Source organism: Eulemur rufifrons, chromosome 27, assembly GCF_041146395.1.
Source record: "Eulemur rufifrons isolate Redbay chromosome 27, OSU_ERuf_1, whole genome shotgun sequence".
Classification (NCBI taxonomy): domain Eukaryota; kingdom Metazoa; phylum Chordata; class Mammalia; order Primates; family Lemuridae; genus Eulemur; species Eulemur rufifrons.
Genome location: NC_091009.1, coordinates 23,089,515 through 23,110,166, shown reverse-complemented (window position 1 = coordinate 23,110,166; position 20,652 = coordinate 23,089,515). Strand labels below are relative to the sequence as shown.

The following is a 20,652-nucleotide window of genomic DNA, read 5'->3' as shown; positions in this document are numbered from 1 at the left end:
TCTTTTAAACTCTGCCATAACTATGGAGTGAAACTTTGAGCTCTCAAAAAGATTTCAAGTCTCAGCTGTCTGGGGGCTTTAAAATATAACAAACTTTTTTCTCTAATTTTAAAAATTTCCAGACACAAAGTAGAAAGACTAAATCCATCAGACATTTTCAACATTATCAAGATTTTTGCCACATTTGCTTAATCTATTCCTTTTCTTTTTTTCTTTGCTGAAATATTTCAGAGTAAATTCACAACATCAAGTCATTTGGCGGAGGGGTATTCTCTTATATAATCAAAATGCAATCATCTTAAATAATAGAATTAACAACAATTCTTTTGTTTGGGGACTTTTGAAGTGAAACATCATATGGAACTTTAATACCATGAAAGTTACCACTGCAAGAATAAGAATGAACCTCAAAACAGTTTTAAAGTCAAGTCTAATATGTTCTGAACTATAGGGTATGGATCTACTATTCAACTAAAGCTGAGCTCATGAATGCCTAAGACAACTCTTAAAAATACACAGTATCAAGATTTCAGTCTTTGTATATTATTTTAATAAAAAACACGCTGCTTTGTACAAATATACAGATCTCAAATTGTAATATTAAAACACAAATGCAAGAGGGTCTTTGTAAGTTTTCTTCACTGAGACAGACCTATTAAATCTAGACAGTTACAATTATTAAGACATACTGAGCAACAGAAGTACAGATTTTCCAATCTCATGATTAATAAATTCCTCTGAAAATGGATGAAGGTATTATAAGCTTCAAAAAGGGAAACAATAAGTTAGATGGCCCTGCCTACATTGTATAACAAGAGTAAGAGACACAATAAGAGCTATAAGAAACTGTACTTAAATGTTAGAGGTAAAGGCAATATAGCTTTCTCAGACTCCTACCAATGATTAAATATCTGATATATAAACATTCTCAAATGTGAAAGAGTTCATAGTATGACTGCATCTGTTCCACAAAGACAATTTTCCAATGTATTAATCTGATATATATTTTATATGAGAATGATCTATAAAGAAATAAATGAGAAATCCTAAAAAGAATTTATTAGCTCCAAGACAAATTATATTAAAAGGTCTATGGAAAACAAAATCGTGGAAAGGGAACCTTGGCTATATGCCAATTTTTATTTCTAAGAGTAATTCCTGCATAAATAACTTCATATCTTACAAAATAAAACAAAAACAAAAAAAAATTAATCCCACAGATCCAAATTAGCTAAACACAGAGTAACAAAGTCAAAGCCAGTCTTGTCACCTACACATTAATTTGGTAAATCAAACAGCATCTAAAAAATACTGCACCTGCTGTTGTGCAGAACTGATGATGATTACTTTCCAGCACATAAATGAAGAATGATTACACAGCTTTTTTTCTTTTTTAAGAAAGATATATATCAGGAAAACCTAACAGAATATGTTACTCATGAAATTCCACAAAAGCTATAAAGCAGCCAAGAGTTGATGGCATTTAAGGACAGTAAAAGTTTGCATTCTTAATGCCCATTGATGGGCTTTGTGCCAATACTAAAAAAAAAAAAAAAAAAAAAAAAAAAAAAGCTTTTCATTGAAAATAAATGAAATGGTGAGGAAAGAAATACAATATCATATCACATGCTAGCATAGAGCTACTATATTTGTATAAATCAATCACTAGTAAAAGAGTTATTTGTTGTTTTAAATGAAGTCTTGTCTAGGTATTAGGCTATAATCTAAATGTTGATATCGCCTATTTTCAACTCCCAAAATAAACAAAAAGGGCTTATGTGTAAAGATTAATTCTCTTTGGCCGCAATGGATACCATTTTCTTTGGGGGCAGTCTTCAGTTCGCTTCCTTTTCAACACCACATTGGAGGTTTTCCTGGAAGCAGTCTCTGTTGGTGTGGTTTCTATTTGTGCAATTAAGCTCTCAGATTTAGCCTCTGGTTTCCTATAACAACTGGAAAACACTTCTTGGTGGATCCTCTGAAGCTGGACAATAGGCTGCATCTTTAAAACTTGGGAAAATCCGTCTCCTTGTTCAATTAATGTAGGCAAGGACTTTAAAAAAAGAAACAAACAGTAACAGTCGGCATTAATCTCAGGTTGAAACACAAACACAGAGAGAGGGACACAACGTTCTAGATTTAATTCTTCAGCTCAAGGCTTATTCTGAGACCTAACGTTCTGGAGTCATAGATATTTGACTTTACCTTCAAAATACTAGTTTAAGCTGAGGAATTTTTAACTAAAAGATATGTTCTATTCCTACAATGCCTGGTAGTAAAATACAATCTTGGCAGAACAGGAGTAAGAGTATTTCAGAGCTAAGGATTTAATGTCTGAAATTCCATATGTTAGAAATAATGAGTATTTTAGAAATTTTAATCATCACAAGCATGGATCAGTACATCTTTCCTGTAAAGGACCCCAGAGTAAATATTTTTAAGCTCTGGGGGCTTTACATCTCTGTCACAAAAACTCAGCTCTGCTGTAGGAATGTGAATGAATGAACATGGCTGTGTTCCAGTGAAGTTTTACTTACAAAAACAAGGGCAGGCGGAATTTTGGTTTGGCTCACCATGGTTTGCCAACTCCTGATCAAAAACAAGCTGTGAGAGAAGGATGACCACCAGAAAATCATGGAATCAACCCAAACCACAAACGAATGTTATAGAAAATTAACATTAGAACAGGGGAGAGTCTGAAGGAGTTTAAAAATAATTTTCATATACTAGAAATCTAAATGTTTTTCTACCTGGGTAAGTAAATGTCAATAATATAAAATAATTCTACTATAGTAATATTAAAACTCCCAAGTTGGAGACGTAGTCTAATATAGTGGTTAAGAGTACAGATTCTGGAGCCAGACGTCCAGGGTTTAAATCCTGGCTCAGTTACTTACTTGAGCAACCTATTAGTTAGCCTCTCTGTGCCTCAGCTTCCTCATCTATAAAATAAGGAAATAATGGTACCTATCTCACAGGGTTAGTAGAAGGATTAAATGAGGTAATACATGTAAAGTAGTTAGATGGTGCCCATAATAAGTGCTCAATTAATTTTAGCTAGTATTACTATACAAAATTATCTGATGAACTGCTAATGCTCAGAACCCCAAAACATAACCAATCTTTAAAGAAGTCAGGGATGATACCTGGCACATAGTAAGTACCTGATAAATGGAGTTTATTCTAAATCTTACTGTCACTTAATAAATTCGTTAAAGATCTATTTATAATAAAAGACTGCTGAGAATTCCTGTCACAGAAGAAATAAAACACATATGAATGTTGAAAGCAAATACCTAGCCATACATTTTGTTCACTTTATAATTTTTTGGTGTGTAGCTCTCACCTTCATGGCTTCACTCATCTCCTTAGCTATTGTTTCCCCTCTGCATTTCAGATTTTCCATATGAGAGGCTGCAAAGAAATCACCAAACAGTATTTTAGGTGTTTGATCAATAGCAAATCATAAAAGGCATGCAGATGCTATCTGGACAAAAATCTGCTATGACTATTCACTTTAATTTTTCTCAGAATACTTTGCAATCTATTAAAACAAGTGTCCTATTAAATTTATCTAGATAAATGAAAAGACTGTGAGAACATTATAACACTAGAGTAAAACTAAAAGTTATAAGCCTAAGATGGCAGACAACATTCTATCGAGTAGTCATAACACTGTGTGCCCCTAAAGGAGAGCCCAATGTTCACTCTATACATTACCTACCACTGTGTTCAACATTTTTGAGCACTATCATCACATTTTCAATATAGGCTAATACTTAATTTTTGTGTTACTCTGAATTTTATAAAAATAAAATGTATTTGAACTTAGAATATACAATCACATTGCATTAAAGCCATACCTAGATGGAATTTCTGGAAAAAAAAATCTAGAATAGATGGTCTGTAATATTAATTTCTCCTTCTTTACTTCTTTGATGCTTTTCTGATTCCAAATACATTTTATTTTCTTCCAATCTTTGTTATGAATGTTCATGGCTATTCCATAACAGAACTGCATATTCAATGATACAGAGGGATAAAAATCTTACTAAAATTGCGAACAAAACTGGAAATAAGAAAAATCATTCCATTATGAAATGATCACATATTAGGGGTTTTTTTTAATTTAAATTTTTTTTTTTTTTTTTAGAGACAAGGTCTCAGTCTATTGCCCAGGCTGGAGTGCAGTGGCAGGATCACAGAGCTCACTGTAACTTCAAACTCCTGGGCTCAAGCAATCCTCCTGCCTTAGCCTCCCAAGTTGCTGGGACTACAAGTGCATACCACCATGTCCAGCTAAAAATTTTTTCTTTTAAATTTTTTGTAGAGACAGGGGTCTCAATATGTGGGTCAGTATGTTGCCACACTCCTGGCCTCAAGTGATCCTTCCGCCTTGGCCTCCCAAAGTGGTGGGATTATAGGCATGAGCCACCGTGCCCGGCCCAAATTAGTTTTGAGAAGAGTAGTTCTCAAGAGAAATTTCTTAAAAGTCAAAGCAAGTACATAATCATGTTAGGAGTGGGCAGGAGGTTGGTAGTAGAGGATGTGCTACACCAAAACAAGGGAACAAAACAAGAAAAAGGAGAAAAAAGGAACCAGGAAACATGATTCAAAACAGGAGAGAAGTAAAGGAAATTCCCAGGATGATGAAGAAAGGAACAGATGGGATGAAAGCTCTGCAGCAGGCCTAGAGAGCAGCTAGTTCAGAGCGGAATAGGAAGAAGGAAGGCTGCCAGAGGAGCAGCCCCAAGAAAAAGAAAAAGAAAAAGAATTTAAAAGTGGATTTGATGGATAACCTGAAGTGCCTGCCACATTGACAGGACCTTTACAGTTCTGTTACAATAGACAGAAGAGAAAACAAAGCAAACAGAAAAATAAAGCAATTATCATTCCAAAAGGGGTGGGAAGCTGTTCAAGAAAAAAAAATATTCATAGTAATAATTACCTGACTCAGATTGAAGAACATTTACATAGTCATAACAATAGAAACACTAAATACTAATTTTTTTTTACAAGAATGAGATTAAAAGTGAATCTGTTAGGTACAGATTATTCTTTTGAGAAACTTGGCTATGAAAGGAAAAAGTTCAAAGAAGAGAAACACAATGGCATGAAAGCTTTCCCTACCTGTTATACCATCAACCCGTTCCCACAGTAGTATCGGTCAGCAAACATTCCCAATCAGTCTCATGTAATTTGAGCAACCCTGTGAGGTAGGCAAGTTTCCAAGCTGAGAAATGTATCTAGACTTGAACAGAACTCTTACCTCCTAGCATCCAAAGTACCACACTCTTCTACATTCTACATGTAACTTTCCAAAATATCACTCTGCCAGGAATTATAATTCTGTTTATATCGTCATAAGACTATGTTAACAAATGGTCAAGAATTAGCTCCAATGCAATGAAAACCTCTTGAAATAAAAATAATTAAATAATTATGTCTGGTAAAGAAGTAAAAATAGAACTCTAGAGTTTTAACTATTAACTTTACCTTTTTTTCCAGTTAAATGAATTAAGTCCTTTGCATTTAAAACTAAGTAGCATCAATACCTTTAGTAATAAAACCAAACAAAGATTTTTTTTTTTTTCCCAAAGACAAAGAAATTGGCATGGTGGCACCTGCCTGTAGTCCCAGCTAGCTACTCAGCAGGCTGAGGCAGGAGGATTGCTTGAGCCAGAAGTTCAAGGTTATAGTGAGCTATGATTGCACCACTGCACTCCAGCCTGGGCAACAGTGAGACCCTATGTCAAAAAAAAAAAGACAAAGGAGGGAAAAACACACACAACTAAAAATGATCACTAAATATGTGAATATGTTGTTTGTAAATACATCAAAAAGGTACTTTCCAACAATAATATCTGCTTAGGAAATTTCAAAATATATAAACTTTTCATTCCCTCACTCAAAATGATTCTAAATGATTGTTTCACATTTTGTAACTAGTAAGAGTATTACAGAAACACCCGACACACAAATATCTGACTTAAGAATGTCTTCTATGCAAGACGGCTGGTCCATGCCATGCAGGAGATGGATGGGCTTCCTCCAGAAGGGTTCTCAATGCCTCCTCTCTAGAGCCTCATGGCACTATTTACTCTTCTCACCACAAACAATGGCACCGAAGGATCCAGACCATTCCCTGTAAAATCCTACTTAAATGTCATATAGTGGAACTAATATGCATCTTAAATATGATTTTCCTAGTGTTTTTCATCATAAATGTGTAGCATTTCAGTTCCACTGTAGGTTAAATAGGCCTTTAAAGGGCAGCCTAGAGACTTACTGATTTATAATACCATTTATAAATTTTTTCCAGTGGAAAATACATTTCAAATTCCAAATTTCAGACTTAAATAGGAACTTTTAAAACATAACCATTCGTAAGTGAGTGGCTACCTGTAGGTATTGTGGCAGTGGTTTAAGCAAGACAGAATTATTGGGAAAGAAGAGGAACTGCCTCTCAGTCCTCTATTTGTAGGGTCAGCAAAAGAACTGGAAGTATCATTAAGTTTACTGTAGAGAAACTTAAAATAGCTCCTTGCCATTACTACATGTTTAGTGAAGGATAGGGAAAAGGGGGAGTCTTTTCAACTAATTTCACAGGACTTTTTTTAAAAAAAGAAGACAATATGGAAGCAATTATTAGTTATACTGGTAGGATTATAAAAGGTTATAACTGGCAAATGAGAACCGTATCTTATTGGTAGGTAGCTAATCAGTAGATTGCTGCAAAGATTTTTTTTTTTAAAGTTTTCTCCTAAAAATGTGGAAGTTAAGCACCATTGAGAACACTGCCTTCCCTAGTCACTTGCTTTCTAAAACATAGGGAAATGAAAAAGTGGAAATGAAAGATTGAGTAATCAACCTAGTTTTGCTTTCAGGTCACTGCACTGACTAAACTAGGAAACATGAACTTCCAAAAGCCTGCCCAAATTCAGAAATTCAGCAAAAGGAAAAAAAAAAAGGCATTAAGTGAGTGCTTCCTTTCTATTTCCAATGTATTTTATGAGTTTGAACAAGCAACTATGCACAGGACAGGACGTGTGGCTTGTACTGGCTTCTAAAGAGGTAACTAAAGCCATGAATTAGAACCATGAATTGGAAAGCAGCATCCCTGGTAAAAATGAAACGAAAAACTAAGCAGTGATTTATGATTTTCTGGAAGATAACCCTTTGCTACAACTTAGAGATCAGCTGAACCTACCTGCTTGGTAGACACAACCCTTTGCACCCACTCCCTCCTTCGGTACCTTGTTGTATCTCTCTCAAGGCACACTTTCAGACTGCTGGCCCTAAGCTTGTATTATCTGCCCTCAGCCAAGTCTCTGATCTGATCCTGTAATGCTCTTTCCCTCTATTCACTCCACGACAGCCCCAATGAGCTTTTGTTCCATGAATACTCAAGCTCATTCTTAAAAACTCTGTTCTACCTCTTCCCTCTGCTTGGAAAGTTCTTCCTCTTGATCATCACCAGATAAACTCCTTCCTGTTCTACCTCAGAAAATTGTTTCCTATCACCTAAACACATCACCCTAGCACTGATATTACCAGCTTATTTTTATATTTATTACTTTTCTTCTCCCACTAGAATACAAGCTATATAGAGCAAGAACTTTGTGTTGTTCGTTACAGCCTCCACATTGAGACACTTCTGTCATACAGTAGACATTCAGTATATATGACTGAATCAGTAGGTGAGTAATAGTCACTCACTATTTATTGAGCTGGTGCTATATGCTGGCTACATGTGATGCAAATATAGTGTAGAAAAACTAACGGAGCTTTCAGTTTTGTGAAAAAGAGACCATAAACAAGGAAATAAAAATATCTGTAAATTATAACAAGTGCTATTAAGGAAATAAACAGGTGTCATAATAAAGAACTGGGGACAGTCTATTTTAATTAGGGTAGTTAGGGAAGATCTTTCTGAGGCGGTAGCATTTAAATGAGAAAGAATTGGCACCTTTGTTGAAAATCAGTTGGCTGTAAATAGGTGGATTTATTTCTGAGTTCTCTATTCTGTTTCATTGGTCTATGTGTCTGTTTTTATATCAGTACCATGCTGGTTTTGTTACTATAGCTTTGTAGTATATTTTGAAGTCAGGCAGTGTGATGCCTCCCATTGCTAACTGCTACGGCTGACACCATGCACACTGCCAAGGGACCCAAGGACCCACCCAGCTCAACTGTATCACTGCCAGCACCTGAGCAAGCCACCTGGAGGCCTAAGAATTGTGTGCATGAACTCACTAATACTGATGCCTGTGTATGCTGCCTAGGGGACCAAGGATGGGCACAGTTGGCCCGCTACTGCCACCACTGGGGCCCAGAAACTGGCCTGCCTGGAGTCCCTGACCCCAGCAAAGCCTCACCACGGCCAAGAACCACAGCCTAAGCCACAGAGGAAATCACAGACACCCCTGACACTGATTACAGATAAAGAAATCATACTATACTACTGTATGCACCCAGAATCAAAGCTAAGCACCCTACCCAACCAACACTACAGCTACATCTACAGGAAAAAGTCTTTCCCTATGAAAGCCAATCAAAAAAATTAGAAGAAGCAGCAGTTACACCAGATGCACAGATATCAACGTTAGGACACAAGAAACATGAAACTAGACCCCTATCTCTCACCGTATTCAAAAGTCAAATGAAGATGGATCAAAGACTTAAATATAAGACCCTAAACTGTAAAATTACTAGATGTAAACATAGAGGAAACACTCCACAATACTGATCTAGGCAAAGATTTTATGGCTAAAACCTCAAAAGCACAGGCAACAAAAACAAAAATAAGACACATGGCATCACATCAAGCTAAAACCACCTGTACAGCAAAGGAAACAATTAACAGAGTGAAGACACAACCTGTTGAATGGGAGAAAATATTTGCAAACTATTCATCTGACAAGGGACTAATATCCAAAATACATGAGAAACTTGAACTCAAGAGCAGAAAAACAATCCCATTAAAAAGAGGATAAAAAAATCTGAACATTTTTCAAAAGAAGCCATACAAATGACCAACAGATATGTGAAAAAAAATGCTCAACATCACTAATCATCAGGGAAAGACAAATCAAAACCACAATGACATATCATCTTACCGAAGTTAGAATGGCTAGTATCAAAAAGACAAAAAGCAAATATTGGCCACGAGGTAGAGAAAAGAGAACTCTTACACACTGCTGGTGGGAATGTAAATGGTGTGACCACTTTAGAAAACAGTTTGGCAGTTTCTCAAAAAACAAAATATAGAGTTACCATATGACCTAGCAATTCTATCTGTACTCAAGATAATTGAAAACATATGTCTGTACAACAACTTGTATATGAATGTTCATAGCAGTATCATTCATAATAGCCAAAAAGTAGAAACAACTTAAAAAAGTCTGTATACTCATGAATGGATAAATAAAACATGGTCTATCCATACAATGGAATATTATTTACCAATAAAAAGAAATGTACTGATATATACTACAACATATAATATAAATGAAATTTAAAACATTGTTTATGCTAATTCAAAGATGCCAATCACCAAGGACCACATATTGCATGATTCCATTTACATGAAATGTCTGGAATAGTCAAGTCTATAAAGACAGGAAGTAGATTAGTGGTTGCCAAGGGCTAGGGGAGAGAGATGAGAGATTGGGGATAATGATTAAGGGGTGTTGGGTTTCTTTTTGGGATGAAAATGTTCTAAAATTAATTATGGTAATCGTATCATTCTGTGAATAAACTGAAAGCCATTGAGTTGTACATTTTATGTTGGTGAACCGTATAGTATGTGAATTATATCTCGATAAAGCCATTAAACAGAAGTGTCAAAGATAATGGTGTAATATATTCAACATGATGAATGAAAGTAAATAAAACAAAATTCAAGAGCAAGGATGAAAGATAAACTAAGAGAGTTTAACACCCACAGACTTTTACTTAAAGTATCTAAAGAAGCACTTCAGCAAGAAAAGTGAACCCAGAAAAAAGATATGAAATCCAAGAACCAACAATAATTACACAATTTGAAAAATCTAAATAATAAATTTAATTAATCATTGAATACAAGAAAGGTAGTAACCTTTAAATTGTGTTTTTTAACAATAGAAAAATTAAAATTCTAGATAAAAACAAGAAGGTAAATTAGCAGAGGGATGTGCCTATTCAGCGAGTAAACTGTGCAAAGGTCCTTGTCTTGCTCATGAGAGGACTTAAAATACTGAATAATTCCAAACTGTGTTAGATAATTTTAGAATTATAGTATGTTAAAATTTTATAGGAAACACTAATGGAATAGAAACACAGTATATAGTTTCCAAATAAAAAAAGACAAAAATAAGAAAATAAAGAAAACTTTATCAGCCCAATGGAAGGCAATAAAGAGGAGAAATGGGTTAAAAAAAAAAAAAAACCCACAAAACTCCTACACAATATTTGGAAACTAAAAAATATTTAGAGCTGAACTATGAAGGTTCTGTATGTCAAGGCTTGTGGTATGTGGCTAAATCAGGACTTAGAGATAAATTTGTAGCCTTAAATGCATTTAGTAAAAATAAGACTGAACTAAATGAATTAAGAGCTCAATTCTCTTAAAATAAAACAAAATAATAACAGACATAAACCCCACATGCTATTTTTATGCTAAAAGTAATAGAAAACAAAAGCAGGAAGACTATACTAAAGATAAGATCAGAAATCAAGGAACTAGAAAACTGGAAAAAAAAAAATAATAGAAAACTCAACTGACTTAAAAGCTGACTCTTTGAAAAGACTTATTAAAAAAAACAAGCCCAGAGCAAAATATCAAGAACAAAAGAATCTAAGTGTTCCTCAAAAGACGAATGGGTAATTAGTGGTATATTTATACAATGAAATACTATACAGTAGCTAAATGAATAGAGAGTCATGTGTGTATCAATGTTCAAGGGGAAAAAAAGTTGCAGAATGATATCATCAGTATGATACAATTTATATAAAAATTTAAAAACAAATGCCATACATTATTTATGAACACATATCTACAAAGTAAAGCATAAAAACATGGATAGGAAGGATTCACACAGCCTGAGGATCATGGTTATACTTCTGAGCTAAAAGGGAGTGGAATGGGATGGTGAAAGGCACAAAGAAAGTTTCAACTGTATCTGTACATTTTAGTTGCTAAAAAGGTCTGAAGCCAGTAAGACAAATGTGAACAGCCCTTAAATATGGATGGTAAGTACAAAGATGTTCATTATGTTATATTCCATATTTTCTATATGTTTGAACTATTTCAAAGAATAAAAAAAATCACTTTGTCTATGCAGAATGAGATGGAAGACGGCAAGAGTGAAACAGGAAGACCAATATTATAAGGTATACTACTGTAAATAGGATGCAACTTAAACAGGGTTATCATTACATAGCATCTCCTTATAAACAAATACTTACGCATTGTTTTAGTTATAGTTTATACAGCCCCTTATCTGATTTGGTTTATACTACAACCTTGATAAGTAGGCAGACATTCTGTAATGTTTAATGACATCAGGCTCCAAATCTAGAATTCGCCATTTTACCACTAAAGAAACTGAGCCTTGAAGAAGTGAAGTGACTTCTTGGCCAAGGATATGAAGTTAATAACTACACATTAATTTTGCTATCTTTAAGGAACTGATGTTATTCTGAGCTTATAAACATTAATATAAATGAATAATGATAAAAATCTCAAAATGTATCCAAAAGATAGATTCTAATTATTTTTTTGCTTACTTTTGAAGTCAGAATCATATGATACATTAGATTCTTCCACTAATACCACATAATCAGAATGGTGGGAGTAAAATCATGTACAAAGAATCATTTATGGTTTCCCTCCTAAGATAACAAGGTAACCAAGTTTCTTTAGAGAGAAATGAACTATGTCTAAAAAGTAATACTTGAGTATATTATGATACCACAAGTTTCAATTACCATTTTTATGTTATTCAAAACCAAAACAAGCATATGTCAACCACTGCATTTTGGCAACTACCCCTTTTTAGTGAATGATGACAACTTATTAAGTGTTAGGTCAATTTTTAATGTCAAACATTGTGAGTGATGTGATTTTTAACCAACTTTGATGTAGCTTTATGCTTGTATTTCCTCCTCTCAGTTTATCCCATTGGCTTAGGAGATTTGGGAAGGCGCAGGGACATGGTAAAAAGTAGTTCAGAATTCAACAAAGGTCAGGTGCTCAGAGCTGTAAGTATACATATTCTATACAAATAAATCAAGAATTTAACTGTTCTTTCTTAATTTGCATTTTTGAGTACCAAAGGCAAATTTCAAAGATTCTCTTAGGAAAACTGTTATAAACTTTAAAATGTGAGAATAGAGCCACTTGAAAATATATATGATCCATGTTTTTAGCAATGCCAATTCTGTTGCTGATTTACGTAAGTCTGTATCAATTGTATTTCTCTATGTTTTAGGGAATGCATCTAAATGGAAGCAGAACTGAGTTCAAAGGCATAATGAATGTACTTACCTATTCTTAAATTCAACATTAAATTTTTCATTGTATTTTATTTTCTATACAACTAGAAACCAACGAAGGTTACTGTACTGGGGAGTAACACTATGAGAATATGCTTTAATATTATAACTTTGACTGTAATGCAAAGAATGGTATAATAGCAGTTAGAGACAGAAGGGTATTATAATAGAAATTAGAGATGGGTAGTGTTATAATAGTCTAGATCGGGACAGAGCTTTATAAAAGTTCAGATTCCTGGGTCCTACTCCTGGAAATTGAGTCAATACGGTATAGAGCAAGTTCTCGTAATCCTAAGTGAAGAGCTAAATATGGATGACGGGTAGGAAGTTAAAGCATCAGAGGGAAGATACTCTTGACACTGACCCTTTTAGAAGAGTATCAGGAACTCATGAAAATTACATGCTGATGCTTCATTTTTACCATAAATAAACACTGACTCACCTGGATCAGGGTCACATTTTAGGTCCAGTGTATGTACAGTAGGATGGTACTGCTTCTAAACAGAATACAAATTAAACAGATTTAATTTAATCACTTAATGCCTCATATAGACATTTTCTTCAGCTAATGTAGGCAAATATACCATACTATCAGCAGTATCATTGTTTTGGGGAAAAAAATAATTAGATCCTAAAATCGATAGGGAAGGGAGAGAAAAAAAGATGAGACCAAACTAAGTCTGAACTATACCTTTTACAGTACTGCCACCTACTGCATATACTAAGGAACAGCATTATAAAAAAGTATAACCAGAAAAAGCATCAAGCAAATAAAAAGCGCAAAGACTGAATGCTTGTGTTTAAAGTGCAGGGTAGTCTCCAAATTTTGAATGGACTGTGTTTCAAAAGTTTATTTAGGACAAGTGTTTGGAACTCAAAATTCATATTTCATCCTGAGCAAGAGCGAGACCCCATCTCTACAAAAAAAATAGAAGGATTAGCCAGGTGTGGTGGCCCATACCTGTAGTCCCAGCTAGTTGGGAGGCCGACGTAGGAGGATGGCTTGAGCCCAGGAGTCTGAGGTTGCAGTGAGCTATGATGATGCCACTGCACTCTAGCCTGGGTGACAGAGCGAGACTCTGTCTCAACAACAAAAATTCATAATTCCACAAAAACCCCATTCTAAAAAGTGGGTTGGCGCCACCACCACACTAAAGGCCATACCTCACTGGAGGGGCAATGCCATTACTAGCAAACCTCCTCCCTACCACATGCAAGGGAAGATTAGGTCTTGTGGACTTCATCTTTGTTTTTTATTTATTCCCAGTCCTAAAAATCTGAAAAGATGGGAGTGTGATATGGTTGGTCATTGACATCTATAGTAATTATAAGTAAGAAGCAAGTCTATGGCTCTGCCTATCTAAAAAACTCAGGCTGAAGGAGCTGACTTCCTGATCTTGTGACCCAAATGGTCATGATTTTTAGAGCAAAACAAATTATACACAATTAATAAAGCAAATTTCAGTATTATGAACATGTATTGAAACAATCTTCATCATCAGTTTAACTAAAAGATCTTTCAAAACATACTAATATGTACAAATAATGTGTCAAACACAAGACGACAAATAGAAAGAAAAGGGTTAAAACATAAATTTCCTTTTCTATCCTGGTCTCAGAATCATAATGTCATTGTCAGTCTTCCATCTCCAATTTCAATTTTAATACCAGCTATATGCAAAACTAGTATGACTAAAACAGGAAAAAGTCTTATAAGAGACAATACTGAGGCAGGAAAGAAAAAGACAACAAAATGTCATGTATCTCCATGTGGATCTTATACTTTAATTTTTTTTATTGTGGTAAAATATATATAACATTTTAAAGGCAAATCATCTTACCAGAATTTCTTGTTTTGCTTTTATGGTGTTGATGACACATTCCAGGATCTTTCTGGGATACTGCTTACGTTTTGTGGCTATATCTACTATGATTTCATCAAACTCATCTTCAAGTACTTTGATGTCAGAATCTATTTCAGGGAAAAAAAAGTATGTCTAAAAAGTGCCTTAAAACTCGTTGTTTATATCCTATATGAAAATGTGATATACACTAAATTTAGAAAACATAAACTAATTAAGGGAAACAAATAAAGCAAGTTAATGGATGCCTCTACTTTTGTGATTAATTAATTTACTCATCGAACAATCAATTATTGAGTATCTATGGAAGCTAGGCCTAAACCAGAAAAATATAAAGATGAGCACATGATCCCTACTCTCTAAGTGTTCACAGTTCACTGGAAGAAAAAGATAACTACAAGGCAACCCGATAAATGCAATAGAGGTATGAATAGAATGTTATCAGGCCACAGCAAAATGAAACACTTTGCCTGAGAAACTTAAGACTTCAAAGAAGTAACACTTGAGTTCGAAATATAAGCATAAATCCAATGGATATAAAATGGTAGAGAAAAAAATAATAGGGAGAAGCATTTTAGGCAAAAGAAACAGTATTTGAAAGATCATAGAGTCCTTGGGGAACAGAGAAAAGTTCTAAATGGCAGCACAATAAAGTAAAGGAAAAAGGGATGATAACTAGGCTATTTTTTTTTTTTTTTCCAGACAAGGCCTCACTCTGTCACCTGGGCTAGAGTGCAGTGGTGCCATCACAGCTCACTGCAACTTCAAACTCCTGGGCTCAAGTGATCCTCCTGCCTCAGTCCCCCAACTAGCTGGGACTACAGGTGTGTGCCACCACACCTGGCTAATTTGTAATGTTTTTTGAGAGATGGGGTCTCACTATGTTGCCCAGGCTGGTCCCAAACTCCTTGCCTCAAGTGATCCTCCCACCTTGGCCTCCCAAAGTGCTGGGATTACAGGTGTGAGTCACGGGACCCAGCAATATTTTTTGAAACATTTTGAGAAAGTGCTGATACATATCAGCATATACATGAATATCAAGTAAAGATTAATGAAGTATATTAATGAGATATGGTGTTTCACTCATGTAACAAATATTCACTGACTCCAACTAAACTGCTTCTTTAGAGGACATACTAAGAGATATTTTTTACTTTGAATACTCATTCAAATGAGCAGCCCTTTCTAAATTTTAATTTATCCATTAAAAAAGTTAAATCGGTAGCCTGAAAATAATAATGTACTATTTTACAATCAGTTAAAAAAAACAAAAAAAAAAGGTCTCCCAGCTAAATATTTTTTATAGGGAGGAAAATGGTTTCTTAGCGTCACCTAAGGATAAATCTGCAAAATTGAAATGTATAAACAAATCTGAATAGGAAAGAATTACTCATTGACTTAAATATTTAATGGGTGCCTACCATGTGCCAAACTAAGAGTTGAGAACATAGAGACGAGAAAAACAGATATAGGACCTTCTCTCAAGAAACTTACATTTCAAATCTTAAACTTGCCTGGTTCAGCCTCCTGGAATCAAGCCCTTTCAGAGTAGTTACAGAGGGAGAGGGGAAGACGTTTGTTTCACTTTTATATTCATTCATTCATTTTTTTGTTGGTTCACTCATTTACACAATGACTTCGTGTGCCAGGCACTCGGAAATCTCAGTTAATAAAACACAAAAACCTCTGCCCTTGTGAAGCTTACTTATTGCTTCTATGTATTACATCAGAAACAAATCCTATTAATTCTATCTTCTAAATATCTCTTGAAACTTTTTCTCTCCTATTGTCTTGGGGCAAGACTTCACCATCTTTTGCTGTACTATTACAATAACCTCCCTAAGATCTGACTGCCTGGAATTTCTTCCTTCTCCAATCCATCCCTCACACCACCAGCAGTTAGCTTTCAAAAACATAGACCTTTCCATGTAATTCTACTTTAAAACTCTTCATTGGTTTCCCATTGCTGACAGAATAGCCTTCAAAGCTCTTCATGCTCTGGTCTCAACTTATCTTTCTGGCCACATTTGCCATTAGTTTTCACAATTCACTTCTGACATCTTCCAAACATATCACTCCTTTGTGCCTTTGCACATGCTGTTTTGTTTCAAATGTCCTCCCTACCTCCTATCTAGCAAACTCTCACTAATATAATTTAATATAACATAATACAAATTTAATACAATAATATGATGTAATATTATAATATAATTTAATTTAACAAAACCCTACTGTGTTAGGTCTTCTCCCACTTTCCAAAGAGTGTAGTAATTCCTTGTCCGTTTCCTTCCATAACAATGAGTTCCTATATGGTAAGGACCAGGTTTTTTCATCTATTTCCCAGCATTTGGCATAGGGCCTAGCATTTAACTGGTACCCATGAAGAAGATAAACATGTAGTATTCTCAATTATCTCCCCTAACAGTCATGAAGGGAAAAAGGGCCAAAGGACAACCACACTTCCCCCCGCATACTAATCTATCGGAAAATACATTTCTTAATCCATAAATTGATGAATCACATTACTATAGGCAGCCTGAGACCAAAGGCAATTCCAAAGTAACTTAATAGAACAAGTCAGATAAGGACAGTGAAAAGCTGTACCGTTGAAAGTATTCCTAGGTGATGCTGATAATAAACCCAAGGACTATACAGTGAAATCTCCTGGGCAAAATATTATCTTAATGTTGAGAATAAAAATTATAACCACAGAGGGTTGCTTGGTGGGCTTAGAATCAACTCAAGGGTATAACTGGATAATCTGAACCTCAAGCAGTGACATTGAGCTATGCTGGTCAGATCCAAATAACATCACCATAGAGACAGACAAGCTACTCTGGCCCTCTTGTCAGGGTAGCTCTTCTCTGGACATTGCTGCATATGCATTGGGGAATGCTGCCTCTCTTCCCACACTTACATTCCTTTTCCACTAAATTTTTTCCTCCCTAATCATCTTTATATTAAAACCCTGATTTCTTTATATGTCAACACCATTAGTTACGGTACAATCAAGTCTGCTTTGGACCAAGAAAATATTCTGTCTTTTTAAGGAGCCTTCTACAAGTATGTGACCTCATCTTTTACGTAGTAAAGTTTTTAACTTCACACTTAATATTCTATGTTTATGCTAAACATAGTATAGTTTAACTTCACACTTATAAAGGTATTTCACTATCTGCTCTAAGGATCACTTTCAAAAATACAACTTGCTTTATATAATTACATGAATGCTTTGGGCCTGTTTCTTCATCTGTTGATAATTCTACAGTATTTTCCAATAAACTATTAACAAGGGTACTTTTGAAGATTAATCAGATGAAAGTCCTGTTTAAAATTCCAGATAGCATATATGAAGGATTAAGGTACCTACTGTTTTGGCCTCAGATTATGACTTAAATAGTCTGCTATATTAGTTTTCTCTTTTTATTCCCCTAGTAAAGAATTTTTTAAAAATAAGTGACACTGAAAACAGGGATTAAAAAACAGCATTCAAAACATTAGCTGCAAAAATAACCCAGAAATTAATGACATAAGGAAAAAGTCACATACCCATAAAACAATTATCTGAAGCTTCCTGCCATGCTTGTCCATTAATGCTGACATTCTCTTGCACAGCTGATTCAAAAGTCTGCAATAAATTCACAGCATTCAAGTCACTAAAAATAATTTTAAACTGAATTCAAACATTTTGGCAAAACAACAATCTCAAATGTGTGACAGAGGATATAAAGAAAAATAGCAGACTAGCCTATTATTCATTTTTTTTTTTTTTTTTTTTTTTTGAGACTGGGTCTCTCTCTGTGTTGCCTGGACTAGAGTGCAGTGGGATCATCTTAGCTCACTGCAACCTTGAACTCCTGGGCTCAAGCTATCCTCCTGCCTCAGCCTCCTAAGTAGCTGGGACTATAGGCACACAACACACGCCTGGCTAATTTTTCTATTTTTAGTGGAGACAGAGGTCTCACTCTTACTCAGGCTGGTCTTGAACTTCTGAGCTCAAGCAATCCTCCTGCCTAGGCCTCCCAGAGTGCTAGGATTACAGGTATGAGCCACCCACACCTGGCTCCATTAAATTTTTAAATACGCATTCCCTATTACCCAACAATTTCACTTCTAGCAATGTATCCTAAAGGACTATTCTCATAAAAACATAAAGAGGATGTACTAGGAATATTCATTTCAACACTGTTGGAAATAATGAAAATTTGTGGAAAAAACCTAAATTCAAAATTAGAAGAGTTAAATAATATATCCAATTCACGCATTACTCAAAAAGGATAAAGATTATCTCTACATAACACTGACAAGTAATAGTCAAAGATATATTTGGTTAAAAGAAAGAAAAAAAGCAGATTGAGGGATGGGGAAGGAGAATTCAAAGACGACTTATGCTTTATGCTATTTTTTGAATTTTTTACAATAAGCATGTATTTTGTAACATTTGTATAATTAAAAATAAGCATAAACCAAATGACTGATAAGTACATATTCTACACTTTAAAGATTTTACACAGTAAAACATTTACTTGATGCATGGACTTTCAAGGATTATCTGAGAATACAAATTGTCTTTGTAATATTCATTGCAGAGTCTTATCAATACTATTTTTAAAGAATATATGCCACTGTTATGCAGTTGTAGAAAAAGAGATACATCTATATAGTTAAAGCTTCTACCTTATTTAAAATAAAACACAAGTGAATTTCCTTGGTAGTCTAAATCCTCAAATCTTTACCTTCAAATTGCTTTACTGTCCCATTAAACAGAATATAGTAGCTTAAGCCAAGTTCCTTTTTCTGTAAGGTAACTAAAGGTTTAAGCACCTTAGCATTTCGTAGAATCAGACAATTTCTAAGACCATTATAGCAACAAAAGTCTCCCCAAAAAAACTACTAAAAATTTCCTGAGATGTGTCTTTATTTTAGTCTTGCTTGCAAGGAGGGAATGACATAAAAGCCACTGTATACAAAACCAGAATACAGAATCACAACCCATGGAGTCTTTCTTCATTCTTCTTCCACTTAGCCTTTATTTTTACTGTTTGTACTGTGGTCATTTAAACTCACAAATGTGCTGCTTTAAAGCTTTTAAACTTCTCCTTCTACATATAAATAGATTGTGTTTCCTTATGACAGGCACCAATATCCTCTATTTCTTGTGCTCCCAAGAAATTATCATCTCAAAGGCTCTGCGAAGTATTTGAGAAAGGAAGAGGAAATGTGCTATAAGGGCCACTGTGTGATCTCAGATAGTGACATTTATAACAAAGAAAGTTTCTTTTGTCTATTTTAGACTTGTAAGGAAAACGTTTTCACTCTATTTTCAGGATGTTCTAAAATCGGCAAAAGGAAAGACCAAAAGCTGGCTGGGTGAAGGACTGGTTTCAGGATTACCCTTTCCTGGGGAATTCCTCATAAAGTCTATGCCTGCACTGTCCCACAAGGAAGCTATTAATACTAGCCACTTTGCGGTTACTGAGCACTTAAAATGTGGTTAGTTCGAAAGATGTACTGTAAATATTAATACGAGACACTAGATTTAAAAATCTGAGTATGAACAAAAGAATGCAAAATATTCATTTGTGTTATACGTTAAAATATTTTGGATTTGTTGGGTTAAATAAAATGTTTTATTTCAATTAATTTCACCTGTTTGTAATTTGAAATGACACAAATTATGCAAAATAACATAAATTTTAAGCTTGCCTTGTATTTTCACTGGACAACGCTGGTCTAAGTAATTAATAATACCCAGCTGCCATCAGCATCTATTTCGTTCTCCCCTCGCGTTTTTCAGGCTACTGCGACAGTAGCCTGGGGCAACTTTAACTCTGCCGAAGCCTGGCGTACGGTATTTCTGAGCCCTGAGACCCGTGGTGTGGGGTAAGGGGGTAATAAGTAAAGAAGTGGCTAACTGGGCGCGTACCCACTGCGCATCTCGCAGCGCGGGCTCCCGAATCTCCTCCGGCAGAGCGTCCCCGAGCTTTTGCACAAAGCTACGGCAGAGTTGTAGCATTTCCGTCACAGCCCGCTTCGAAGTGCAGCGCACCCGAAAGTCCTCTCGGGGGATGACAGGGACCAAGGCCTGTTTGTCTGTCCCGGCCACTCCCTCCCCGTCCCATGGAGGGTCAAGGACCACCAACTCAGAAGCCCCAGCCATTTTTCCAGTTTGAACTGTGGGCAGGGGACTCTGGGAGCGGAAGAGCGCGTTCCCGCTGGTGGAAGACGCACACGTCCGGCCGGAAGCTCAGGC

The 20,652-nt window shown here is 35.3% G+C and overlaps 1 protein-coding gene across 4 annotated transcripts; it reads right to left on the bottom strand.

The window, feature by feature from the left end:
* Positions 1-1,723: 1,723 nt before the first annotated feature.
* On the bottom strand, positions 1,724-20,567 carry NSL1 (NSL1 component of MIS12 kinetochore complex). Of its 4 annotated transcripts, XM_069459538.1 has the most exons (7): positions 20,326-20,567; positions 17,949-18,027; positions 14,379-14,509; positions 12,980-13,034; positions 3,347-3,414; positions 2,538-2,604; positions 1,982-2,053 (listed from the first exon to the last, which is right to left on the bottom strand). In XM_069459538.1, exons 1-7 carry the CDS (start codon positions 20,557-20,559, stop codon positions 2,034-2,036), a joined length of 654 nt encoding a protein of 217 aa, XP_069315639.1. In that variant the 5' UTR covers positions 20,560-20,567; the 3' UTR covers positions 1,982-2,033. The 4 variants fall into 4 exon arrangements, with proteins under 4 accessions (XP_069315636.1, XP_069315637.1, XP_069315638.1 ...); XM_069459535.1 differs by lacking the exon at positions 2,538-2,604 and having other exon boundaries at positions 1,724-2,053; XM_069459536.1 differs by lacking the exon at positions 2,538-2,604 and having other exon boundaries at positions 1,724-2,053; positions 12,980-13,031.
* Between the last annotated feature and the right edge of the window lie 85 nt (positions 20,568-20,652).

Excerpts from the sequence above, each read along its gene's own strand:
- NSL1 (XM_069459535.1), bottom strand. The coding sequence starts at position 20,559 with ATGGCTGGGGCTTCTGAGTTGGTGGTCCTTGACCCTCCATGGGACGGG. Across the intron at positions 14,510-17,948 it reads TTCAGATAATTGTTTTATGG|ATTCTGACATCAAAGTACTT; the intron begins GTATGTGACTTT and ends TCCCTGAAATAG. Across the intron at positions 13,035-14,378 it reads AAGCAAAACAAGAAATTCTG|AAGCAGTACCATCCTACTGT; the intron begins GTAAGATGATTT and ends TATTCTGTTTAG.